Source organism: Drosophila innubila, assembly GCF_004354385.1.
Source record: "Drosophila innubila isolate TH190305 chromosome 2L unlocalized genomic scaffold, UK_Dinn_1.0 4_B_2L, whole genome shotgun sequence".
NCBI classification, from domain to species: domain Eukaryota; kingdom Metazoa; phylum Arthropoda; class Insecta; order Diptera; family Drosophilidae; genus Drosophila; species Drosophila innubila.
The window spans coordinates 9,937,379-9,959,546 of NW_022995372.1; the positions used below are offsets into that span (position 1 = coordinate 9,937,379).

The 22,168-nt window shown below is 43.2% G+C and overlaps 3 protein-coding genes and 1 long non-coding RNA gene across 10 annotated transcripts in view; 1 reads left to right on the forward strand and 3 right to left on the reverse strand.

The window, feature by feature from the left end:
• Window positions 1-18,072, reverse strand: part of LOC117782156 (chromodomain-helicase-DNA-binding protein 7) — a 45,028-nt gene extending 26,956 nt beyond the window's left edge. For 4 of the 6 annotated variants that reach the window (XM_034619138.1, XM_034619139.1, XM_034619137.1 and 1 more), the window contains exon 1: window positions 38-6,808. In XM_034619138.1, coding sequence (XP_034475029.1) covers window positions 38-6,686 — 6,649 coding nt within the window. In that variant the 5' untranslated portion in view covers window positions 6,687-6,808. Of the gene's footprint in view, window positions 1-28; window positions 8,289-8,905; window positions 9,582-17,998 lie in introns of those variants that run through there. The other 2 variants (XM_034619140.1, XM_034619136.1) reach the window with 2 other exon arrangements.
• On the forward strand, window positions 11,608-12,204 carry LOC117782160. The gene is made up of 2 exons (XR_004617232.1): window positions 11,608-11,667; window positions 11,799-12,204. It is a non-coding gene; the product is annotated as an uncharacterized LOC117782160 (long non-coding RNA).
• A 563-nt stretch (window positions 18,073-18,635) lies between the features above and the next one.
• Window positions 18,636-19,767, reverse strand: LOC117780641 (ribonuclease P protein subunit p30). The gene is made up of 4 exons (XM_034617254.1): window positions 19,454-19,767; window positions 19,321-19,389; window positions 18,988-19,262; window positions 18,636-18,931 (listed from the first exon to the last, which is right to left on the reverse strand). The coding sequence occupies exons 1-4, from the start codon at window positions 19,730-19,732 to the stop codon at window positions 18,673-18,675; spliced, it is 882 nt and encodes a 293-aa protein (XP_034473145.1). The 5' UTR covers window positions 19,733-19,767; the 3' UTR covers window positions 18,636-18,672.
• A 350-nt stretch (window positions 19,768-20,117) lies between these two features.
• LOC117780596 (zinc finger protein 2-like) lies at window positions 20,118-21,421 on the reverse strand. 2 transcript variants are annotated; one of them, XM_034617184.1, is made up of 5 exons: window positions 21,299-21,421; window positions 20,964-21,240; window positions 20,596-20,769; window positions 20,402-20,541; window positions 20,118-20,305 (listed from the first exon to the last, which is right to left on the reverse strand). In XM_034617184.1, the coding sequence occupies exons 2-5, from the start codon at window positions 21,152-21,154 to the stop codon at window positions 20,280-20,282; spliced, it is 531 nt and encodes a 176-aa protein (XP_034473075.1). In that variant the 5' UTR covers window positions 21,155-21,240; window positions 21,299-21,421; the 3' UTR covers window positions 20,118-20,279. The 2 variants fall into 2 exon arrangements, with proteins under 2 accessions (XP_034473075.1, XP_034473076.1); XM_034617185.1 differs by having other exon boundaries at window positions 20,118-20,344.
• Between the last annotated feature and the right edge of the window lie 747 nt (window positions 21,422-22,168).

Genomic DNA, 22,168 nt, shown 5'->3' on the forward strand with positions numbered 1-22,168 from the left:
ATTCTCGCAGAGAGAGCATTATTCTTACAGAGCCTACCTATACCGCCCTCCTCATCGCTGTTCTCGTTCGAGGAGTCCTCCGAGTTAATTTCCATGACATCCTCATGCCCGTAACGTTTGATTTGTGTGCGACGACGCGGTTCAGAGAGAACCAAATCCTCGGTCTCATCGCGTTCACAGGCATCGGGATCAATGTCGACACGCTTTGCCCACTTGGTCCAAAAGTCGGGATCATCGATGGTAATATCAGAGCGATTGCCAGAGGCGGCAAACGATGCTTTCGAGAAGGTTGAGCCCTTCTCCGATTCCATGGTTATGATCTGTGTTCGTCGCTTTAGAATTGAATCAATATCCTCCTCACAGAACTTGTCGCCGGCATTGTCATCATCCATGACAGCACCATATGCTCCCTTTTTAAGCAGATCCTCAATCTCTTTTTTGGACAACTGCTTGTTGTTGCCATCCTTAGATCCGTGTGTGTTCATCGATTGCAGCACGGCCTTGTCCAGACCCAGTTTCATTGAAGCCTTGTCAAACATTTCCCGTTCGTAGGTGTTGCGGCACAACAAACGATAGATCTTGACCATCTTCCGTTGGCCAATACGATGGCAACGAGCCTGAGCCTGCAAATCGTTCTGGGGATTCCAATCCGAGTCATAGATGATGACCGTATCGGCGGCTGTAAGATTTATTCCCAATCCTCCAGCCTTGGTGCAAAGCAAAAAGACAAAACGATCTGAACCTGGCTTGGAATAACGATCGATGGCCTCTTGTCGCAGATTGCCACGAATTCGTCCATCAATTCTCTCAAAGGGATACTTGCGATAGACCAGATAATCCTCGAGTATATCTAGGCAACGCACCATTTGGCTGAAAATCAGCACACGGTGTCCATTTGCCTTCAGCTTTGGCAGCAGCTTGTCAATGAGAACCATTTTGCCGGCGGAAAGAATAAGATTCTTGTAATACGATTCAGGATCCTCACCATGCTGAGCCTTAAAGTCATATTGAATCTGCTCCTCGGCACCGTTCAGCAGGTAGGGATGTATGCAACACTTGCGCAACTCCATCATGGTGTTCATTAGATTCGGAATATTCGCCGATGTCGTACCCTTCTTAAGGAAACTGAAATTCTGCTCGAGAATGCCTCGATAATATTTCTTCTGTATGTTGGTCAACTCGACCTCTATGATGGTCTCCTCCTTGGGTGCCAGCGACTTTTCCACATCATCTTTTAGACGACGCAACATCATGGGTTTTAAGAGCACCTGCAATTTGTTAACCTCCTCCTCGGTGCGTAGACTGCCAAACTCCGACATGAACTCTTCCTGAGATGAGAATTGACTTGGCTCCAAGAAATTCAAGAGCGAGAAAAGTTCGCTTATGTTGTTCTGGAGAGGAGTGCCCGAAAGAAGGACACGGTGCTCGAGATTCAGCTGACGCAGACCCTCCAAAAGTTTGCAATTGCGATTCTTGAGACGATGTGCCTCATCAATCACACAGAGGCGCCAATTGAAGGTTTTTAGATCCATATAATCGGTGACAATCATCTCAAATGTGGTGATGAGCACATTGAATTTGATGGGCTCCTTGAGTACCTTGCCACTGTCTGTCTTGTAATAGAACTCGTAGTCCTGGATCATCTGTTTACTGGTCACAGAGCCATGGTAGACCACCACATTCATGTCTGTCCATCCCTCGAATTCACGCTGCCAATTGGGTATGGTTGAGAGAGGTGCAATGACCAGAAATGGACCACGTATTCCATACTCATAAACAGAATGCACAAAGGTGAGACTTTGAATGGTCTTGCCCAGTCCCATTTCATCGGCCAGAATACAATTGTGAGAATTGTACCATGAGAACTTAAGCCAGTTGAGACCCTCCAGCTGATAGGGACGCAAACTGTTGCCACTCTTGTAGATGGGCGTCTTCTCCAGCTTCTTCCACTGCTCGGGATGCGGACGTTTGCGACTCTTCCACTCGCAACGCAAAGGAATCTTATTGAAGCGCAGATACTGCTCGATCTTGTCATTATCCACATCTTCCTCCAGCTCCCAGGTGCAATCCTCGTAGGGCAGCGACTTCCACTTGACCAAATAATGCTTTGTGGTCTCGCCACTATTCTCATCCGTGTGCACGGACATGTCCAGCACGCGATCCACCTCAACAAAGTCCTGATTGAAGGGTTCCTCCTCAATGTTCTCAAAGATGTTGATTTGTTGTGCCTGCTTCTGTTGGAAGCGACGAATCTTGGCGGCCACACGACGATCTCCCTTGAGGAGCTCCTCCTCGGTGCGCCACTCACAATGCAGATAACTAAAGTTGCGATACTTGACAAAGTATTCCTCCACATCAATAAAAACTGGCTCGGGTTTATCCTCTTTCGGTTCATCGTCCTTGGACTTTTCGCTCTCTTCTTGCCCTGCAGTCTCGTCGCTTGCAGGTTTCTCCTTCTCTTTCTCTGTATCTTCTTTAGTTTCGTCAGTTGTCTCGTTAACTTTTTCATCTTTGACTTTTTCTTCAGTGGTTATTTCTGCTTTAGTTTGTGCTTCCGCATCCACATCCATTTTCTCAGCACTTGCTTCAGGCTGTGTTTCTTTTTCTTCTTCTTTCTCTGTCTCCTCTTTAGTTGGATCCTCTTCAATCTTTGGCTCAGCTGGGATTTCCTCCTCATCAGTCTTGGCCTCATTTTCCGTTTCCTTTTCCTTTTCTTCACTTTCTTCAGTTGCCGGTTTCTCAGTTTTGCCGGCTTCTTCGTCGTCTTCCACTTTTTCTGTGGTTTCGTCTACTTCCATTTTGGTTTCAACTTCCTTTTCAGGTGTTTCTTCTTCTGTTTTCTCTGTGTTTTCTGTTTCCTCCGTTTTAGATGCCTCTGTTTTTTCATCAACTTCCATTTTCTCCTCGGTATCTACTTTCTCCACTTCAGCTTTAACTTCGCTTTGTTCCTTGGACTGTTCTGGCTTGATGGAGGTGTCATCCGTTTCTGATTGTTCCGTTTTCTCTTCTAATTTTTCTGTGGATTCGACAGATTTTTCTGGCTCTGTCTGTGTCTCCTCTACCTCCGGTTTTGGCTCTGGCGTCTTGACCTTTGGTGGTTCCGGAATCAACTCACGCTTACCCATCCTCAGGGCCAGCACAAACTGCACCACCATGCTGTCCTCGTCTCCTGTGTTAATGTACACATAGTTGGGCTTGGAGGACATGGCAGCTGCAGCGGCTGCTTCATTGACGCTTTGACGTTCCGCCTTTTCGGCAGCTGACGTACTTGAGCTGGCCTCAATTTGACTATTGTTATCGTCTGTAGCTAGAGGTGGTTTCTCCTCTCCGGCTGAACTGCCCGCCTCTCCCTCGGCACCAGAGTGTGGTTCCGCTTTCTCCACATCGCTGCCGGCATTCGAGTTGGCCGCGTTCGTTGAGGATTTCTTATCCTTCTTAACAGGCGAGGCGACCAAAAGAGAATTCTCATCGTCGGAGAAACGCAACATGACGTCATCAATGTACTTCTTACGTTGCGTATTCCTGGACGAACGTCGTTTATTCGAGTCGAGCTCTGAATCAGGCGGTGGCGATGGCGGCGGCGTTCGATCCATGGTATCGTCCTCACCATCTGATTCGGGTACAATGCGTCCACGATTTCGTCGCTTCTTGAGCGCCTTGGCGCTGAGTGAACCACGATTCCGCCTCGCACTTCCCCCATCCTCGGATGTGGCGTTGCGACGACTCCGCGCCGTGGAGCGTTTGCGATCCCGACGACTTGGAGTACTTGCTGCATCCCCAGCTGAGTCCGGCACAGAATCCACTGTTTCATCGCCGACTTCGGCATCTTTGTCTTCCTCGTTGGCACCGCGTGGTATCTTCGAGACGGGTATATCATCATAATCAGGCGACTCGCCATCAACACCAACGCCAGCACCACCACTTGTCTCGGCCTCGCCATCCCCTCCCAAAGTCTTGGGCAACAACGGTTTGTTGTCCTCCAGTTCACTTCCTTCGCCAGTTTGCTCAGATGCCTCATCCCCAAATGCCTTGCGTCGTTTGCTGACGCTGCTACGTTTACGTACGGCGCCTGGAGATTCCGTCGAATTGGGATCATTGGGATCACGCAGTTTCTTGACCTTGGGCGTGCGATCACGTGGCGGCTTATTAGGATCCTTGGGCGTGCGTGGCTTGCGGGGTTTCTTCTTCTTGCCACTGCCATCGGTGGACGTGTCCAGTTCATTGGCCGAGTGGACATCCTGGGATAAGTCACCCATGCCTTCGCTGTACTCCAGTAGACCGACAACACTTGTATCTCCCGCACCTTGGGTCACACAATCTTCGGAGACGGGCAGCTGGGTGGTGGAAATGCCACTGCTGACACTGCTGCTGGCACTTGCAGCTGCCACAACCACATTGCCACTGATGTCCATCAGCTCCTGTTGCTGCTGCTGTTGCAGTGCCGCCTTGTCACCCTTTTTGGCTCGTGGTTTACGTGGTTTATTGGCGCCCTTGCCACGACCTCGTCCCGTGGTGCTCGACACCTGTGGACTCTCCACCATTTGATTGTGCAACGCGCTGCTGCCGCCGTACATTGGTGGCATGTTCTGGAACAGCAGACACTGAGGTCCACCAGCACATTGCTCGGCGATCTCGTGTTGCTGCAACAGATTGAGACGCTCCTGCAAGCGCATCAACTTCTCCTGATACATATGCTCATGTCCAGGTGGCATGCAGTAGAATTCCTGTATTTGCTGTTGCAACGCAGCAATTTCCTGTTGATGCAACATCGGATACGGCGGATACATGGCACCAGTTGCTCCAGGATGCGGCGGTAACATGGGCGGTATAAGTGGTGTTGCACCTGGTGGTCCTGATGTCGCACCTGTCGCCTGCTGTGCCTCGTAGTTGGCCATGGGATGTGGTGGCATTGCTCCTGGCATGCCCATTGCCATGGGCGTCTGTTGTCCCATCGTTTGCGGAGTCACCGTTACATCCAGTTGGGATTGTGATTGCTGTGTTTGCGACTTATCCTCGCACATTTCTTCAGCGGATTTGGTTTCATCTCCAGCGACAGCAGAGAGTTCACTTAAAGTTTGGTGCGTCTGGTCCAACAGCTCCTCGGTGTGCAACTGTTGTTGCTTGTGACTTGAATCATTCTCCTCCTGCACTGGCAGCGTTGTCTCGCTTAGACTTTCCGCCTGGGTCTTGGACACACTGTTGTCATCCTGCGCCAACTGAGCACATAGTTCTACAGCTGTTGCCGTTTCCGGTTCACAAACGCTCTTCTCAAACTCTGCATTCGAGGATTGCGAGTTGCTGTCGAGCATTGCTGCTGCTGCTGAGGCAGCATTGGATGCAGCTGCCACAGCTGCTGCGCTCGTTGAGCTCATTGAGTTGTTGTCAAAGAGTCCCACATCGACGGCACTCACATGCGTGGTGGTGTGCGCAGAGTTGTCCGAGTTGCTGTTGTTCAACATGCCGCTTGCCACAGCATCCATGCCCGAGAGCAATGGTTGCTGATTGTTGCTGTTGATACTGCTCTGCGAGTTGCTGTCGTGCACGGAGGTCGGTTGATTGTTGACAATGCTGTTGGTGCTGCTGTTACTGCTGCTGTTATTGCTGTCGTTGGCAGCAACCGCCAATGTTGATGAATCATTCGAATTCGCTGTTTCATTCAAGATGCTACTCAAATGATGCGACGGTGTTGAAGGTGTTGGTGTTGCTGGTTGTTGCAGCTGCACCTGTTGTTGCACTTGCTGCTGTTGCACACTCGCCTGCTGTTGTTGCTGCTGTAGTTGCTGTTGCATTTGCTGTGGTATTGGAGAGCTTACATGCACTGGTGACATGATTTGTTGCGTTGTCGCTGCTGCTGGCGGTTGTTGTTGTTGCTGTTGAGCATCAGCTAAAATATTGGCAAATGCGTCAAATTGCTGATGTTGTTGCTGCTGCTGGTTGCTTGTTTGAGCATAAGTCGGCAAATGTTGCTGTTGCAGCGGCGACTGTTGCTGATGTATGGGAGACTGATGCTGCTGCATTTGCTGATGGGTTGGCTGTTGTTGCTGTGGTGGCTGCTGCTGCTGCTGTGGCACTGCAACTGCCGGAACAACTGCTGCACTTGCCTCCAATGCGGGTTGTTGCTGCTGTTGATGATGTGCGGCTGCTGACAAATGATGCATGCTTGGCAAACTCTGTTGATGCAACGGCGAGGAGGACATTTGTGCAGACAATTGCTGTTGATTGCTGTTGCCGACAATGTCATTGATGGAATGCTGCAGTTGATCATTAAGCTGTTGTTGTTGCTGCTGCTGTTGTTGTTGCTGCTGTTGATGTTGTTGTTGCTGCTGTTGCACGGGCACTGCAACTGGTGCTGGTGGTTGCACCGGCTGTGTTGCAGTTGCAGCTTGTGCTGCTGCTGTTGTTGTTGCTGTTGCGGTGGCACTGGCACTGGCACAGAAACGGGCACCGTAACTGGCACCTGTTGTCCCATGCTCTGTCCATACATGCTCAGCTGATGCTGTTGATGTTGCTGCGCAGCTGCAGCTGCTGCTGCTGCCGCCGCTTGTTGTTGCTGCAACAAAGCATTTGCTTGAGCCTGTTGCTGTTGTTGTTGCTGCTGCTGTTGTTGTTGTTGCTGTTGTTGTTGTGGTGGCGGCTGCTGTGGCGCCTGTTGCTGTTGCATGGCGGACATATGCGGCGCTCCCCATTGCTGATGATGCTGGGGCGAAGGTGAGGCGGGCATGCGCGGTCCCATCACAGCAGCGCTGCGATACGACGATGGATAATCCATGGGCGGCAAACCATGCGCTTGCGAGGGCATAACCATTTGTTCGAGTGCTTGCAAGGTATTAACTGGAGGAACACCAACAGCTGCCGCACTAACGGGCACCTTGGCAACAGACGCGGCACTGGGCGGTTGAGGGCGAGGTGAGGGTAATCCCACCATACCCTGTATGCTGTGTTGACTCGGTGAATTCACCTGTTGTTGTTGCACTTGCTGTTGCACCTGCTGCACTTGCTGCTGTTGTTGTTGTTGTGCCGTCTGTGGCGGCTTTGCTGGAGAGACGCCCACAGGACGTGGCGACATTTGTGGATGCGGCGACATTGTCGGCGGACGTGGCGACATTTGCGGGGAGAGCTGTGGGAATGGTGCACGATACTGTGGCGACGAATTCAGTTGTGCTGCCGCCTGATGTTTGCTGCTGGACATGTAAGGCGGTGCACTCTGTTGTTGTTGTGCCTGTTGTTGTTGCTGCTGTTGTGCCTGTTGCTGCTGTGCCTGCTGCTGTTGCTGCTGATGATGACTGCCATAGCTGGGAGGCATGCCCATGTGAGGCGGCGGCAATCCTGCGCCTGGCAGCTGCTGTTGCTGCATTAGACTAACATGATTGGGTTGCTGCTGCTGTTGTTGTTGTTGCTGTTGTTGCGCCTGCTGCTGCTGTGACTGCAACTGTTGCTGCTGCTGCTGGATGGGATGTGCACCCAACTGCGCTGCCTGCTGCTGCTGCGCAGTTAGATGATGCGTTGGCGGCGGTGCACTGGGCACATGTTGGCCATAAGCAACACTCGCCTGATCCAACGCCGCGTGTCCATAGCCAACATGTTGAGGTGCTCCACGTCCCGGCTGATGTTGCATCGGACTGCCGTAGGGACTGTGTGCATACGCCTGCGGTGCTGCCGGTTGTCCAGCCTGCGCCGGTGCACCCGGATACAATGGATGTTGTCCGGGCGCTTGGGGATAATGCTGCGGCAGTCGAGCCTGCTGCTGACTCTGTTGCTGCTGCTGTTGTTGTTGTTGCTGTGGCGTCGGGGGCTGTTGTTGTTGCTGCTGTTGCTGTGGCGCCAAGCTGCCATAACCACTGGCCCCCAGACCGCCCATCATACTCTGTTGTGCACCATATGGTGCCAATTTCTGCTGCTCCTGCTGTCCATAGGCGGGCATATGCTGACGATAGGCGCTGGCGTTGCTCTGACGCTGCTGCTGCGTCGGAGGCGCCACCGACTGTGGATGCCCATAGGCACTGAGACCAGCACCTGGATAGGCAGCTGCCTGTCCCGGCACCGAAGGCGCTGTTCCCCACCCGCTTAGATCACCCATACCGACACCCATGGCCGCATGCTGATCTGTGGCCCCCAACCCGTACAGGTTCTCCGCCGTTGGCTGGTACGATGGATATTGTGGCTGCTGCTGTAGCGGATGTGGCGCCCGATGACGCGGCGGATAGCCGCCGGGTGGGCCCATCGCTCGAGGATTAGCCGCCGCGGCGGCTGCTGCTGCGGCGGCCGCATCATAACGGTAATAGGGATCTCTGTAAGTTAAAGAAAACGATTGACATTTATTAGTGTATGTACGAGTACGTAAATTTAACATACGAATTCCTATTCTTCATTATCACACATTTTTCAAGTTGCATTCCAGAAGATCGGAAAGCGTATTAAAGCTGTACTATATACAGATGTGTTCAATGAGTTTTTAGAGCCTATTAAATCTTACGTTAATCTCTGTTTTAAAATAGTGAGCAATTTAATTTCCTACTATTTTTCATTAAAGCTTAAAGATCTAAAAAAAAAAAAGGACTTTCCAACTTTTATCACTCTTTTACAGGAATAATCCGCTGTCTATGTATTAATTGCTTTCTTTTGATCATAGTCAATAGTCTCAAAAAAAAAAAAACAATTGCATTAATATAATTTTTTTTAAGTTACTTGGAAACAGATATTACCTTCCTTTTTAAATGTGAATGAGTATTTTATCTATTAACAGTAAAACAAAGTTGATTTTTAATTGCAAAAAATAAATATGTCACAATGAAGTATATTTTGAAGATGTGTCATTACTTTTCATTGAATTTTTTCTCAGAGCGAATCAAAAAATATACGTAAATATGTACTTAGTGCGGAATATTCAAATCAAACTCAAACTCACCCTTGATGATTTCCGTGAAACATATTTTGTGCATTTCCATCCATTAGATTTTTGAAACGCAGCGCACACAGAAATGTCCGTTCCGCGTCGATGGACGCGACGCTGCGTTTTAGGTTTGGTCGTCTATTGGCTTAATTTTGATGCTGCTCTCTGCGCGTGGCCGTTGTCAGTATTGTTGCGACACCACCTACCTCCTGCCTTCAAAACGCTTTCGTTGCAGATGATGTCAAAATGTCGAGTCTAAAATGTCGCACTCACCACGTTGCGGCGACTTTCGTTATCAGTCTTCGACTGGCAGGTTGAATCCTGACGCGACGTTGACTCATTTAACAACAGCGCAGTGTTAGAAGGATGCGCACTTCAAATGTCCCAATCCGAATCCTTTAAATGTCAATTTAAACGCGATTTTTGCGTTTTGGTCAATTTTCAATTGTTATTATTGTTATCTCGTGTTGTTGTTTATTTGTTTATGTTTGCTTTTGCTTGTTTGTTCTAACTACTAAACTTAATTACAGCTCATGTGCAGATTATTGGAACGTTTTCCGTTATATTCTCTTATATTATAATGTATGCACATTTGTTTTTGTCCTTTTTGTTGGATTTGTATTAGTATTTGTTGTTTCGCACACTTCATGGCCGACCTTTGACATATTCGCAGTGAAACATTTGCTCACAGCTGCAAAAATAATTATTAAATAAAACATTTAATGAAATCCCGATGGCTTGCTCCCTGAGTTCAAGGAACATAAAAGCTTAAAATTTGCGTAAAACGGTAACTTTATAAAACTGTTGAGCGTATTTTAACTGTAGAAAATTCTGCAAAGAGATAGAAAATGAAATTATTAGCTTTGAAAAAAGTCAATAAACTTAAGTCTAGATTTAAATAAGATTCATTACATATGCTCACAATTGTTGCAGTTGTCACATCAACTTTTAAGGGGAAAAGCTATACGCTTATGAATTTCAACAATTACACATATAACGTACAGTTTGACCCCCTAAAAATTTGAGTGTTAGTCTTAAAATAACTAAAAGATAAATACAAATATATGGTTTTATTTCTAATAGTATTATTTTTGCAGTTGTCAATGTTGAATTTTACAAAAAATAAGTTTAAGGCTTATAAGAACATTGCTGAGTGTATTTGTATCTTTTGAAAAATATTAAAGCTTTTGAACTTGGCTGTACTCAAACCATATAATAGTATCATCCCCCAAAATATCAACAGAAGAAGCTTCAAAAATGAGCCGAAAATTTGTAAGAAAAGGCAAAAAGGAAAGTGTTGCCAATTAATGAGGCGTGGATTAAGACTGGTTGTTGTTGTTGTTTGGCCATAGTGTAACCCCTTTTAGATTTTGTCTGGGATTTCTTATGGCTTTGCGGATGTTGATGCTGTTGGTGATGGTTTTGTTAGTGTTGGTGATGGTGTCGGTGGTGGCGACATCTTTGCAGTAAGAAAACAATCGGTGCAAGTGAATAAACATGCTGATGGTTACATGGAAAAGAGATATGCAAATGTTGCCAAACAGCAGAGTATAATTGTATTAAAGAGATAATAAGAGCAGAGAACACACACACACACACATACACACAGATATATATATATTTAAACTTAGATATGCAGTTAGTAAGTCACACACACAGTGTACTGTTATAAATACGTGCACACATATTTTGTTTTTGCCAGACAGGCAGTCAGCCAACCACAGCCACACACACACTCACACTCACACATACAAATGTATCATAAACCTATGTGGAGAGCATGACATGAGCGCTAAGCGAGCTTAGACTATGCCTTCCTCTCCCAATTTCCCAGATTACCGCCTCCCTCAATCTCCTTTCCCTACCCCACTTTTCCCTTCTCTATCTCTTTCTTCCCTTGCTTTGTGAGTTACTCGCGCTCATTGGGCAATCATTTAGTCAGTCGTCGTTGTTTTTCTTATTGCTGTTGTTGTTTGTAATCAATTACATTTTGCTTTTGCAATTTCAGCTATTTATTTATTTAGTTTCAGCTTTTTTCCAGTATTATTAGTCGAGGTATTTGCTTTATAATTGTGTGTGTTTATATGTGTGGGCAAAAGTTTTGTATCTAGCAGATAGCTTTGTATATTTGTATGTCTATTTGTAGATACATATACTCGCTTCATGTCATTGAGTTTACGTTTTTTTTCTTTTTCTTTTTCTCATTTTCTTCTTTTATTTGCTTCGTTTTTAACGTCGCGAACGTAGCCGTCAAATAATTGCAAAAACAATAAACTAAAAGCAATATAGTAATATGTAAAGCAACAACAACAAAGGCAACAAGCATCTGAAATATTGTGATTTTATATGAATGTACATTGATAAATTTGTATGTACTTATTGTATATATGATTTATATTTATATATCTGTCTACTGCCTATGCGCGCACAACTGTACTTTTGTTTTAAATAAGCGAAAAATCGATTAAAGGTGATAATAGACAAGCAAATTTCTGTGTGTCCAACTTGGTGACGACAACGTCGCTTTTGCTGCTGTTGCCTCTACCTCTGCTGCTGCTGCTATGACTGTGACCCGACGACGACGCGACGTCGCGATGTGCTTGTTGCGGTCGGCAGAGGCGACTTGCAGCAATAGCATTAAGTTTTGTCTCTCTTTTTTTAATTATTATATACTTATGTTTGTGTATTTCTTTTTTTATTGTGCGACAACATTTTATGGGGGGCCGTGAAATCAGTTGCTGTCCGTCGAGACGACCTGAGTGTTGCCCAACAGTTTTGTAAGTGCTCAAAATGGGCTCCTTTAGCATCCGATAGTCAAATGTTCCATCGATAACAAAGCGATCGCAATTAAACAGCAACAACAACAAAAGCTCAGGCACTAAATATCATTCATATCATATCAACACAGCGGAGAAACTACAAAAGATGGCAGCACTACTAAAGAAGAAGAGGCAAACAGGCAGCAAGCAGAAGTAAAATCGCAACAAACAACTTAGACATCAACTACCAGCAATAGAAGAATATGATTAAACATTTTGCAACAGCAATAACAACAATGAGAAAGCGAGCAACAAAAGTTCATTCACCTTCCTCAAAATTATTACTTTTTTTATGTTTATGTAGTTTGCTGCGCGCTAACGTTTTTTATTTTTTGGGATTTGAGCTTTGCTTTTGATTGTGGTATTCGTTGTGAAATGTATAACCAACATTTGACCCACAATAAATAATAATGAAACGGAATGGGAATGGAATGTGGAGTGGAGTATGTGTAGTGACACTTAAGAAGAACAGAAAGAAATGCGAGTTACATGTGTTTGTATCTACTTTTGTGTGTATTTGTGTACATATTGCGCTCTAATGACAATCAAGTCAAGTAGTCAAGTGGCTTTTGGCATGTACCGGGTAACTGTAACTAAAAAGTACAGTTGGTTTTTGTAAGAAAAGCAACAGCAATAGCAGCAGCCAACCATCCCAGCCAGAGCGGCAGATGATGGGCGCTGTGCGCACACATAAAAAAAAAATGGTAATAAAATAGGTAAAGTAACAGCCTCAGCCACACACAGTTTTCGAAAGAGCCAAAGAGCACCAATACACCAACAACATACATAAATTACAACATGTCTTAGCTTTTGAATGTGTAACGGTGCATTTATGACATGCCTGGATTCCAATTGGGTGGCAACACTGAAATCTACTGTTGCCGTTGCAATTCTTGAAAGCCCCAAAAGGAAGGAAGTTCGACCGAAAGGAATAGCGAAATGAAAAGTAGAACCATGTGATGACAATGACAAAAACTGACGCCATGTTTCCCGCTAGAATTGTCAAAATATAATAATAAAAATAAACGTGTAGAACAAATAGCCATAGTCTGACCCGATTATCGAGTTAAACTGCTGTAAAAATTTGCACCTGGACCTAAACCGGATAGTGTCATTGTGTGTGCAATAACAACAACAAACAAACACGCACACACACAGACCAGAGGTGAAACAAACTTGCAAACAGCCGCTGGGAGAGGGAGAGCGATACGAAATGAGAGAACGAGAGCCGTATAACGAGAGCGCGCGCGAGAGAGTTCAGCGCCGGCTGAGAGAGCAGCAGAGTAGAGTAGCGGCGAGTAAAAAGAAGACAACAAAGAAGGAAAAGGAAAAAACAGCCCAACAAGTGAAAAAAAAAGCAACAAAAACGTCCGGCTAAAGCGGAGCGTGCGATAAAGAGAAAACCAAAGCGAAATTACAAAAGCAAAGCGAGTATATCACGTGCTGCCACAGCCGATAGCATGCTGAGAGGCATGCGAAGAGTGTAGGGGAGAGCTGTAGTGGGTTGGAGCAACACCAACAACGTGTGCCGGCCTTTGGCGGCAGAGACTGAACGAGGCAGCGACGTCAACAGAGGCGCCAGCGTCATGCTAGACAGATGGCCGACAATGTTGGAGGCGACGGCAGCGCCGACTGAACGCCAGACAGCGACTGCGACATCGGCGGCTTTAGTATAGAAAGAGCGTCGAAAAGAGACGAACGGTTGACAAGAGCAGTCAAAACAAAAATGCGAATGAACTGAGCGAAAAGCATGGCAAAATAGATGAGGTGATAACTCTTAAAGTTAGCAGAAAGATGTGATTGTTGTTGTTGTTATGGACACTTACTAGTATTAGTAGTTTGAGGGGGTGGGGTGCAAACAAATAAATAAACGTACTTATCGCAATATACAGAAAAAGCGAAATCTAAAAGAGGCAGGCGACCGCCCTCTGAAATCTAACGAGCAACAACAACGCGTCGCGTAGATACAACAAAGCGCGTAGCAGCCATGATGGCGAGAATGGCCAGCGACAATGACGATGATGACGAAGACGACGACAAGTACAAAACACGTATTAAGTGTATGCATGCGCATGTGTGTATGTGTGTGTGTTTGTGTGTATTGGAGATTCGCATGATTCGTGCAAATTCGCCGCATAGTTATTGCCCTGATGCGGCGGCGGCAGCCTTGGTATGTTTGCTTTTGTTGTTGTTGTTGCTATTTTATTCGCATTCGCGTATCGTCTATATTAGTGTATGTGTACGTGTATCGTATCTGTGTACTGTCATGGGCTGTGTGTGTGTGTATTTGCCTGCCATTGTATACGAGTGTGTGTTGGTGCGTTGGGGTCGTCGTCGTTCATATGTTTTTGCTTGTTGTTTGGTCGGTTTTGATTCGGTTTTGGATGGATGATATGGTTTGGTTTTGGATTGCCGCCTCTGCCTCCTCTGCTGCCCCGTTGTTGACTGCTCTGTTGCTGTTGCTGCTTTTCATCCATCCATCCATCCATTCTCGCGCTCTCCATTTGCCGTTTGGCTCTCGCGAACGAGGACCGGTCATGCATGAGTGTTAGAATGTGTTTGTGTGTGAGTGTATGTCGTTGCGCTCTTGCTCCGCCTCGATGAATTGTTTGCTTCAGTTTTGTGTGCTGTTTTTTTCTGTTTTTCTGTTGTCGCCAGTTCAAGTGATTCGCCGTCGTTCTCATTTGCACGTCACGTAAAGCGCGTTGTAGTTTTATTACTTAAATTTTTTCGCCGCAGCTCCACCAGCACCCAGATAAAAAAAAAACAACCCAACACAGAAGTGCCTGGCCGGTCTCCACCCGGACTCTCTCTCTCTCTCTTTCTCCCTCTCTCTTCGTAAGTTGTTGTTGTTGTTTTTGTAGTTGGCGGGGAGAGGGGGGACAACACGTTGTTTTGGGGGCGCGTGTGACGTTTATTTTTTTTTTTTTTCTTTTTGCATATACAATTCTGTCGGCTAGCCAAAGCAAAGAGTTGATTGAAATTATTTCGGGTTTGTGTGTATGCGTGTATATTCGTTATTCGCTCAATTCGCTTCATTGTGTGCGTGCATATGGGTGTGTGTATGTGTGCTCGTTCATTTTTATTTGCTGGCTGAGTGACTGACTGCTGGCAGCGGCCGCCTTGCGTGTGCTTGTGTTTATCTGTGTGTGTATCTGCTTTTGGTTAAAGATACATAATTATTTCTAAAAAGCATTTTCTGCCTTGCCATTGTTGTAAATTTCTCGAAATTTCACAATTTGCTTTTGCAAAGCATTCGTATTCACATTTTAAGTTTCATTACCGCACCAAACTTAATTAACTATGTCTATGTCTAATGTACATACATACATATATTATGACTACAAATATGTGTGTGTGCTGTTGAAAACTCACCTTTTTTTTTCTTTTTGCGAATTATTTTTCTTTCGCTACCAATGGCTGCTAATCCATTTGACTTTTATGTGTTTTTTTGGTTCTTGATGCTGTTGCTGTTTTACACACACATTGGATACTTTTTTGATAATGCATTCGTTGTTTTTCCCCCCGATTGAAAACTGAACGACGAACATATCGATAGTTATGCATGCAGTGCCATTTGCCTTTTGCGACATCGACAACTTTGAAATGTGAATGATGACGAACAATGACGGACGGGCGAATGCGAATAGCAACGACAATAAGAACAACAACAACAACAACAATGCTAATTCAAGTGTAGATACACACAACGGAGCAACACATGCGAAATAATAATTGTAGCACAATTGCAACAACAACAACTACAAATACAAATACAGCAAAAATAGCAGACTCAGCGAAATCGCCTATGAGCCAGAAGCAGAAAAAAGGCAATGGCAGAAGTTGTCGCTGCTGCTGTTGTTGTTGTTGTTGTAGTAGTAACAGAAACAGTGAAAACTATAAAAGCGCAGCGACTGAGGCTGCCCATTGCTTCATCATCATCATCTTCTTCTGCTGCTGTGACTTGAGCAAATATGTAGCTCATACACACACACACACAATCCATTTACACTTGCACACATACTCATACACGCGATAATTACAATTAAGCATGATATACGCGAAGCAATCGGGAGTTGGGAAAATAGGTAGATGTCACGGGTGCACAGAGCCAAACAAAGAATTCGATAGATATTAAATGAACCGATAGATATGAGCTGAATAAAAAAAAAGTGCGTGAGATGGGCACAAATCCGTGAAAGCGTTTGTGTGTGTGTGTGTAATTGGAAAAGGAAAAGCAACCGTGGCAGTCACATTGCATGGGGGGTGGAGGTGAAGCAGAAGCAGAAGCAGATTAAAAGAAGTCATGAAAAGACAAAATAGAAAAAAATTAATGTTACAGCCGCCGCAGACGACGAGACTGCGACTGCTGCTGTTGTCGTTGATGGCGCCGAGAGCAGCATCAGCAGAAGCAGCGGGAGCGAGAGCTCATGAAATTTACGCTCTCATCAATTGCGCGTAGTGCGAGAGCGCGGACGACTCAAACAGCGAGTGCCCCGGCTAGAAAAACGTGTGGCTGCTGGCCTATGAATGTGTGTGCAAAGAAGGCAGACAGATGAAAGGCAGAGACAGAGACGATACAAATCAAATGGAACTGAGGTAAAGACAATGTATGCGATTTGCTTTGCAACTATAGGATCTGAATACAAAAACAACAACAATTGTGCACTGTCATTGTCGAAACAGTTACACACACAAACATACTATGTACATTTGGCAATGATTGGATACCGTTGCATGCAGATGATGTCCATTTGAGCGAATGGGTAAATCTGTGAAGATGTACACACACACGCAGTCACTCATTACACTAAGTACGAAATGGGAGTACAGAGGCCAAGAAGAAGAGCAACAGCAGCAGCAGCAGCCACGTAAATGGACACACAGCGGGGGGGCGCTGCAAGCCGAGCTACATGCGACAGCGACGACGACGTCGACGCATTTGGTGAGCTTGTGTTTTCGCAGGCAGCACATTTGCACAGACAGGTGTGTGCATCTGCATGCGAATATGCGCGCGCGTGTGTGTGTGTGTGAGTGGCAACGCTGCAGCGAGCGAGAAACCAATACATACACAAAATGTATGCTGCCTGCGAAAAAGTTTTTGAGCATTGCAAAATCAACGCGGGACACACAACCGACGACACGCCACTCACAAAATATACAACAACAACAACGACAACACTACAAATGTCGAAAGAAGCAGCGGACACAAAGAAATGAAAATATAAATGGCGAACAAGCCTCGGCGAATAATTACAATATACAACACGCCAGAAAACAAATGTAAGACATTTTATTGCACTCACGCACACACACACACACAACACATGCAAAGACATTAAATAACTCAAAATCATTGACTGGACGCCGTTTTTCCTTTATCTTTCTTTGCATCTCTTCTGTTATATGAGTAATACGACATTGTGGTTTCTCACTTTTAAATGCATAAGTCAAATAAAAGAACAGAAGATAATAAAAAAAAATAATTGAGTGAACTTTATCTTTCGCCACCCCCACAAATTATTCAGCTACCGAAGCAGCAAACGAAAACGTAGTCGACACTCACACACTTACACATACACACACACACGCATATAAAAAAGACAAAAATTCAGGGAGGCAACAATCATTATTATAATCAAACATCATTATCAAGCGAAAATCGAGCATCGTCGTCACACACATACAGAGAGACACGCACACATACAGTATATATACAAACAAACATACAGAAGCAAATGCACAAAACATACATATGTAACTACAGACATCGATGTCCATTTTTAATTATACAAAAGGTAACGAAAATGTAAAAGACATCAAGTTCGAGAGCAGAATCGACTTCATAATGATCACAATTAAATTAATTCACATTTATACAACCATTTACTTTGATTTAAAATTTGTCAAAATATGCCAATTAATTAATTAACACACACACACACATACACATACATATATACACATGCACTTGGCCATAATTCGGAAAAAACAATTGAACATTGGCTGCGGCTGCTGCCGCTGCGGTCGTCGTCTCGCGAAATACATATTTCTTTTGCCGTTTTTCTCGTCGTTTGGTTGTCGTTGTCGCCGTCGTCTTGTACTCTCGCTCTCTACTTCTTTCACATTTTTTCTTCACCCAAGTGTCTGGTTTTTCGGTTACCGTTTGGAAAATCATATAACACTTAAAATACGCTCAATTTTCATTTGGTTTTTAGCGCAAATTGTTGCCGGCAACTTTGCTTGCATTTTCTTGCAACTTTTTATTAATTAATCTATTTATTTTTACCGTTTTACGCAAATTTTTAGCAGCACTTTGTCAGACATGTACGCACCACATCAAAGACCTCCATTTTGTTTAGAGCTGTGTCGTTTCGTTCAGAACAAGTTCACTTGAACGGGTGTTTGAAATTAACTATTGAGCCTGTTTAGTGACTTGTGAACTAAACTATTTATCGACTCAGATGAACGATACACAAGTCGGTCACAAATACTCTAGTTCTAGTACTCCGCTCACGAACCATCTAGTAAATTATTTAATTGTTCCTGGTGAATTCATAACGGCGTATGTCGTCAAATACATAAAATTACTCGAGCTGTTTATTAATTTAACGTGGACTTAAGACAGACGACAAAAATTATTTCGCTGCTTATTTTTTTGCTGAGAAAGAATCAAGAGCTGGTTTCGTTCATGAATAACTGCTTAAAGTGATGGATTGCTCTCGATGTATATGTAGCTTATCGCCCGACCGCCACAATCTATCGACGGTTCTGAGCTAAAACGTCATGGCGCTCTTTTTAAATATTAAAATAAATTGTCTAACAATTGCAAATACGTTTTTTTTTTTTTATAAATAACACAATTTTACTTCGAAATCAAATTAGATAAAGGTGATAATTTTTATAGATATTGTATTAATTAATAAGAGCGTTCAAAATATAAATATTAATGCTTTTATTTCTCTATGAAATTTTCAATCTTTTTCTATCTTGACTGTCTTCACTTTGATCCTCTTCATTTACTAGGGCGTCCATTTCATCGTCCTCGTCATCACTTTTATTGTTGTCGTCAGAACTGTCTGAAAATACAATTGGTCCTTTGCTTTTGACAAACATTATTGTTTTCCCAATACGTCGGGATTCGGCACGTAAAAAGAGCTGACGACAGAAGCGATCGATTGCGTTCTTGCCCTGATCCTCCGAGAGTCCAAAAATGAAGGCTCTGTAATAATAATTATCATTAGAATCCAACGCTTCCAGTGCCTGGATATAACTCACAGATTGGCCACATCGTAAGGTCCGCGAAGCTGGAATTCGTGGAAAGCGCCGCTGCTGAAGATGACATTCTTTGACTTTCCCTTTGTGCAGTAGTTTTGGGCCACTTTAATCATGTCCTTGCGATTGTTTGAATCTGCTATTGCCGGTGCATATTTTATCTCAAAGAACATGCCACGGCGTACAGCTATTTGGTAGGCCTTCCGGTTGACGAGGAGACGGGAACCGGCAATGGAATCAAAAGTGATAATATCACCACTAAATGATGTGCAACAGTGCTGAAAGAGTTAGAGAAGACATTTTGTTTATATTCCCTTCGGAATTTGAAAACCTTACCGTTAAGGCGGCATCTGTTTTGGGTTGGCCAGCAATGAGATTGAACTTGCGCAGATTTATGGAAACACTCTAGATGAGTTGGAGATGAGTTATGTGAGTTATTGCTTCAGTTGCCAACTGTGGACAGCATTACCATTGCGTGCGCTACATTAACGTCCACATATAAGATTGTTATCCGTTGCAGTATCCTCAGTTTGTCCGCAAATTCCTTACGCAAATGATCAATGCTGTGCGGCTCCGGAAACATTTCGGTTCCACGTTTGCCAGCCTCCTTCTTGCTGTGATCGAAACTTTGGTCAATCGCTATCGTTCTATATCCCAGCTCGACCAGCTCATCCAAAATAGCCCGCATAATCTTGTCATCTTTGTTAAAAGGTATGCAAAAGTCGTAAAATCCTTTTGTTTGTTCCATTCTTTTAAGCGGCAGTCGCACAACGTGTGTTGTGTCAGAGTTGCTCTGTACAATATATCGCACTAGCCGCACGGCTATCGAAGAAGAACAAGCATCTAATATTACCCGCCAAACGTAATATTCAAAATATTAAATTCTATTAGGATAAGAGTGGAGATTGAGTTGAAAATCACAAATATATATCATATATATAACCACATAATATATAAATGTATTTAAACTTTATTTTTCATTTTAAAAATTAGTAGTATTAATGAAATTTGTATTTGAAAAAGAAAAATAATTATGCTTAATTTTGTTCCAAAATGTTTTAATTTATTGACATATTTTTTTGACTATTAAGAATTAAAAATATTTCAATAAAATATTTTCAACTTTTAAAATATATTACTAATATAAAGATTTTATTATAAATTTTCCAATGTTATAGCACAATAACATTTCCTGTCATTCTTCTGAGCAAAGAATTTTTATACCCTATCATATATGATATTATTCGTAAAAACCTCGATCCGAAAATGTTTTTTATTCATCTTTTGTTATGCTCCTAGATTGAAGTTTTTTCTTTGGAGTCTGAAACGGACACGGAAAACAGTCAGACTTTTGATTCTTCTGTAAAAGCATTAATCGAGTTTTAAATTAAGTTGTAATGTTATGTAAATTTAATACCTTTCTTTACATCGATTTGAAATATCATCTCATCACATTTTAGTGTCCACGCTTCATCAGAAGTTGTATTTAAATTATCTTGGGTGGAAGTACGTCCATTCTTTGTGTTTTTTGATGATTGCACTTTTCTCGTGTGTATTCTAAGAACCATAGGGGTATAAATAAAGAGACTAGATGGAAAGAGCAATACTTACCTTTTATGTCTGGTTAAGGCATCTTTTCTAGCAAAAGATTTACCACAAACATCACAATTATTCTTGTTCTCACTGTGCGAGGCCGCATGCCTGGTAAGATTGTCCCTCCGCTGAAACATTTGATTACAGCCCTCGTATTCGCATGGATACACATATACATTGCCATGCGTCGTTCTGTAATATACTAGTAAATTAGTAATTAAAGTTCTCGAAATGTGATTAATTTTGGAAACACTAGCAAAGGATATAGAAGAAATTATTTGAAAATCAACATTTAGTACGAAAAACTTGAATTCTAAGATTTCTTTACCAATCTTTCAGATTGTGTCTTTTATGTCATTATAATCTTTCTCTTTATTTGAATTTACCTATAGTGTCGTCGCAATGACTCGATTTTAGCAAACTGTTTTGGACAATCACTGCAACCAAATGTAACTGCGGGTGCATCTGGATCTTCTTTTTCTTTGTGTCTTTTCAAGTGTCGCGTTAATGCCGACTTAAACCAGAACGCCTTTTCGCATCCAGGGACATTGCATTTAAATGACTTGTTCTCATCCATTTTGTATTTTTAATTGCAGCAACTATTTCAATATTTAATTTCCAAGAGACTCCTTCGAGATGACGCCACGTACAATGTTGTTTAATCTACGAATTAGGTGCTTTAATACCTGGCAACATCCTTATAATAGCCATTACCACTCACCTGTCAGTGTCACGTAGAGATCATTTCCAAGTCTTGGGTAGTATTACTATTAAACTTATTAGTTAATTCTATTTTGTTTGTTTTTTGTTTGTGTGCAATCAATGGGCTGCCACCTAGTTAAAACTGCCACATGAAAGGGGAACCGATAGTTTTATGAAGTGTGGCAGCACTGACTCCCAGATTAATATTTTGCAAAACAGACAATAGGTGGCGACACAAGTGGATCCGAAAGCTCGACATATTCAATTGAACTTAATCCGGTTCCGGTTAAAAAAAATTGCGGGAAATTTAAATTTTAGTTCATGCAAATTTTAAAATGCAATAACTTTGAAATTAATGTTAATTTTGATGAAAATTTAAAATTCGAAATTCAAAAAAAAAAATTTATAAATTTTAATAAAGGTTTGAAGCTTGTCAACCCAAGTTAAAAATTTTATTCAAAAAAAAAAAAATATAATAAAATTGAGAAAATTCCAACAAAAATTCTGCAAAAATTTAAAAAGTTTTAGCTTCAAAAATAAAAAAATTTCAATTTAGCCAAATTTTCGAAGTTGCAACTAAATTTTTTTTTTTATTAAATTAGAACAAGCTGCCAGATCGGGAAATTCTGTATGGTGGCAGCTCCAATTTAAAAGGACTCCACCCCGCGAGAACTAACGGTGCTCTTTGAACAGAGCAGAATCGTTTCGGAAAAATTTTTAACAATTCGACTTTTCTTGAAATGGCCGACGAAACAAAAAAGATCCCTTACATTTTGAATGGAGGTTATTTAAAATCAAAAAGCGAAAGGGCGAACACAAGGTCGTGGAGTGCGTGGAATTCAAATGTGAATTTGCAATAAGTTTGCAATAAATTAATTTAATAAATTTT

What these genes read in the sequence shown, in the direction of transcription:
- LOC117780596 (XM_034617184.1), bottom strand. Translation starts at nt 21,154, where the DNA reads ATGGATGAGAACAAGTCATTTAAATGCAATGTCCCTGGATGCGAAAAG. An exon ending in TCATTGCGACGACACTATAG is followed by an intron (nt 20,770 to 20,963) that starts GTAAATTCAAAT and finishes AGTATATTACAG; the next exon opens with AACGACGCATGGCAATGTAT. An exon ending in TCAAATCGATGTAAAGAAAG is followed by an intron (nt 20,306 to 20,401) that starts GTATTAAATTTA and finishes TGTCCGTTTCAG; the next exon opens with ACTCCAAAGAAAAAACTTCA.
- LOC117780641 (XM_034617254.1), bottom strand. Translation starts at nt 19,732, where the DNA reads ATGGAACAAACAAAAGGATTTTACGACTTTTGCATACCTTTTAACAAA. An exon ending in TTAATGTAGCGCACGCAATG is followed by an intron (nt 19,390 to 19,453) that starts GTAATGCTGTCC and finishes CAACTCATCTAG; the next exon opens with AGTGTTTCCATAAATCTGCG. An exon ending in AAACAGATGCCGCCTTAACG is followed by an intron (nt 19,263 to 19,320) that starts GTAAGGTTTTCA and finishes TAACTCTTTCAG; the next exon opens with CACTGTTGCACATCATTTAG.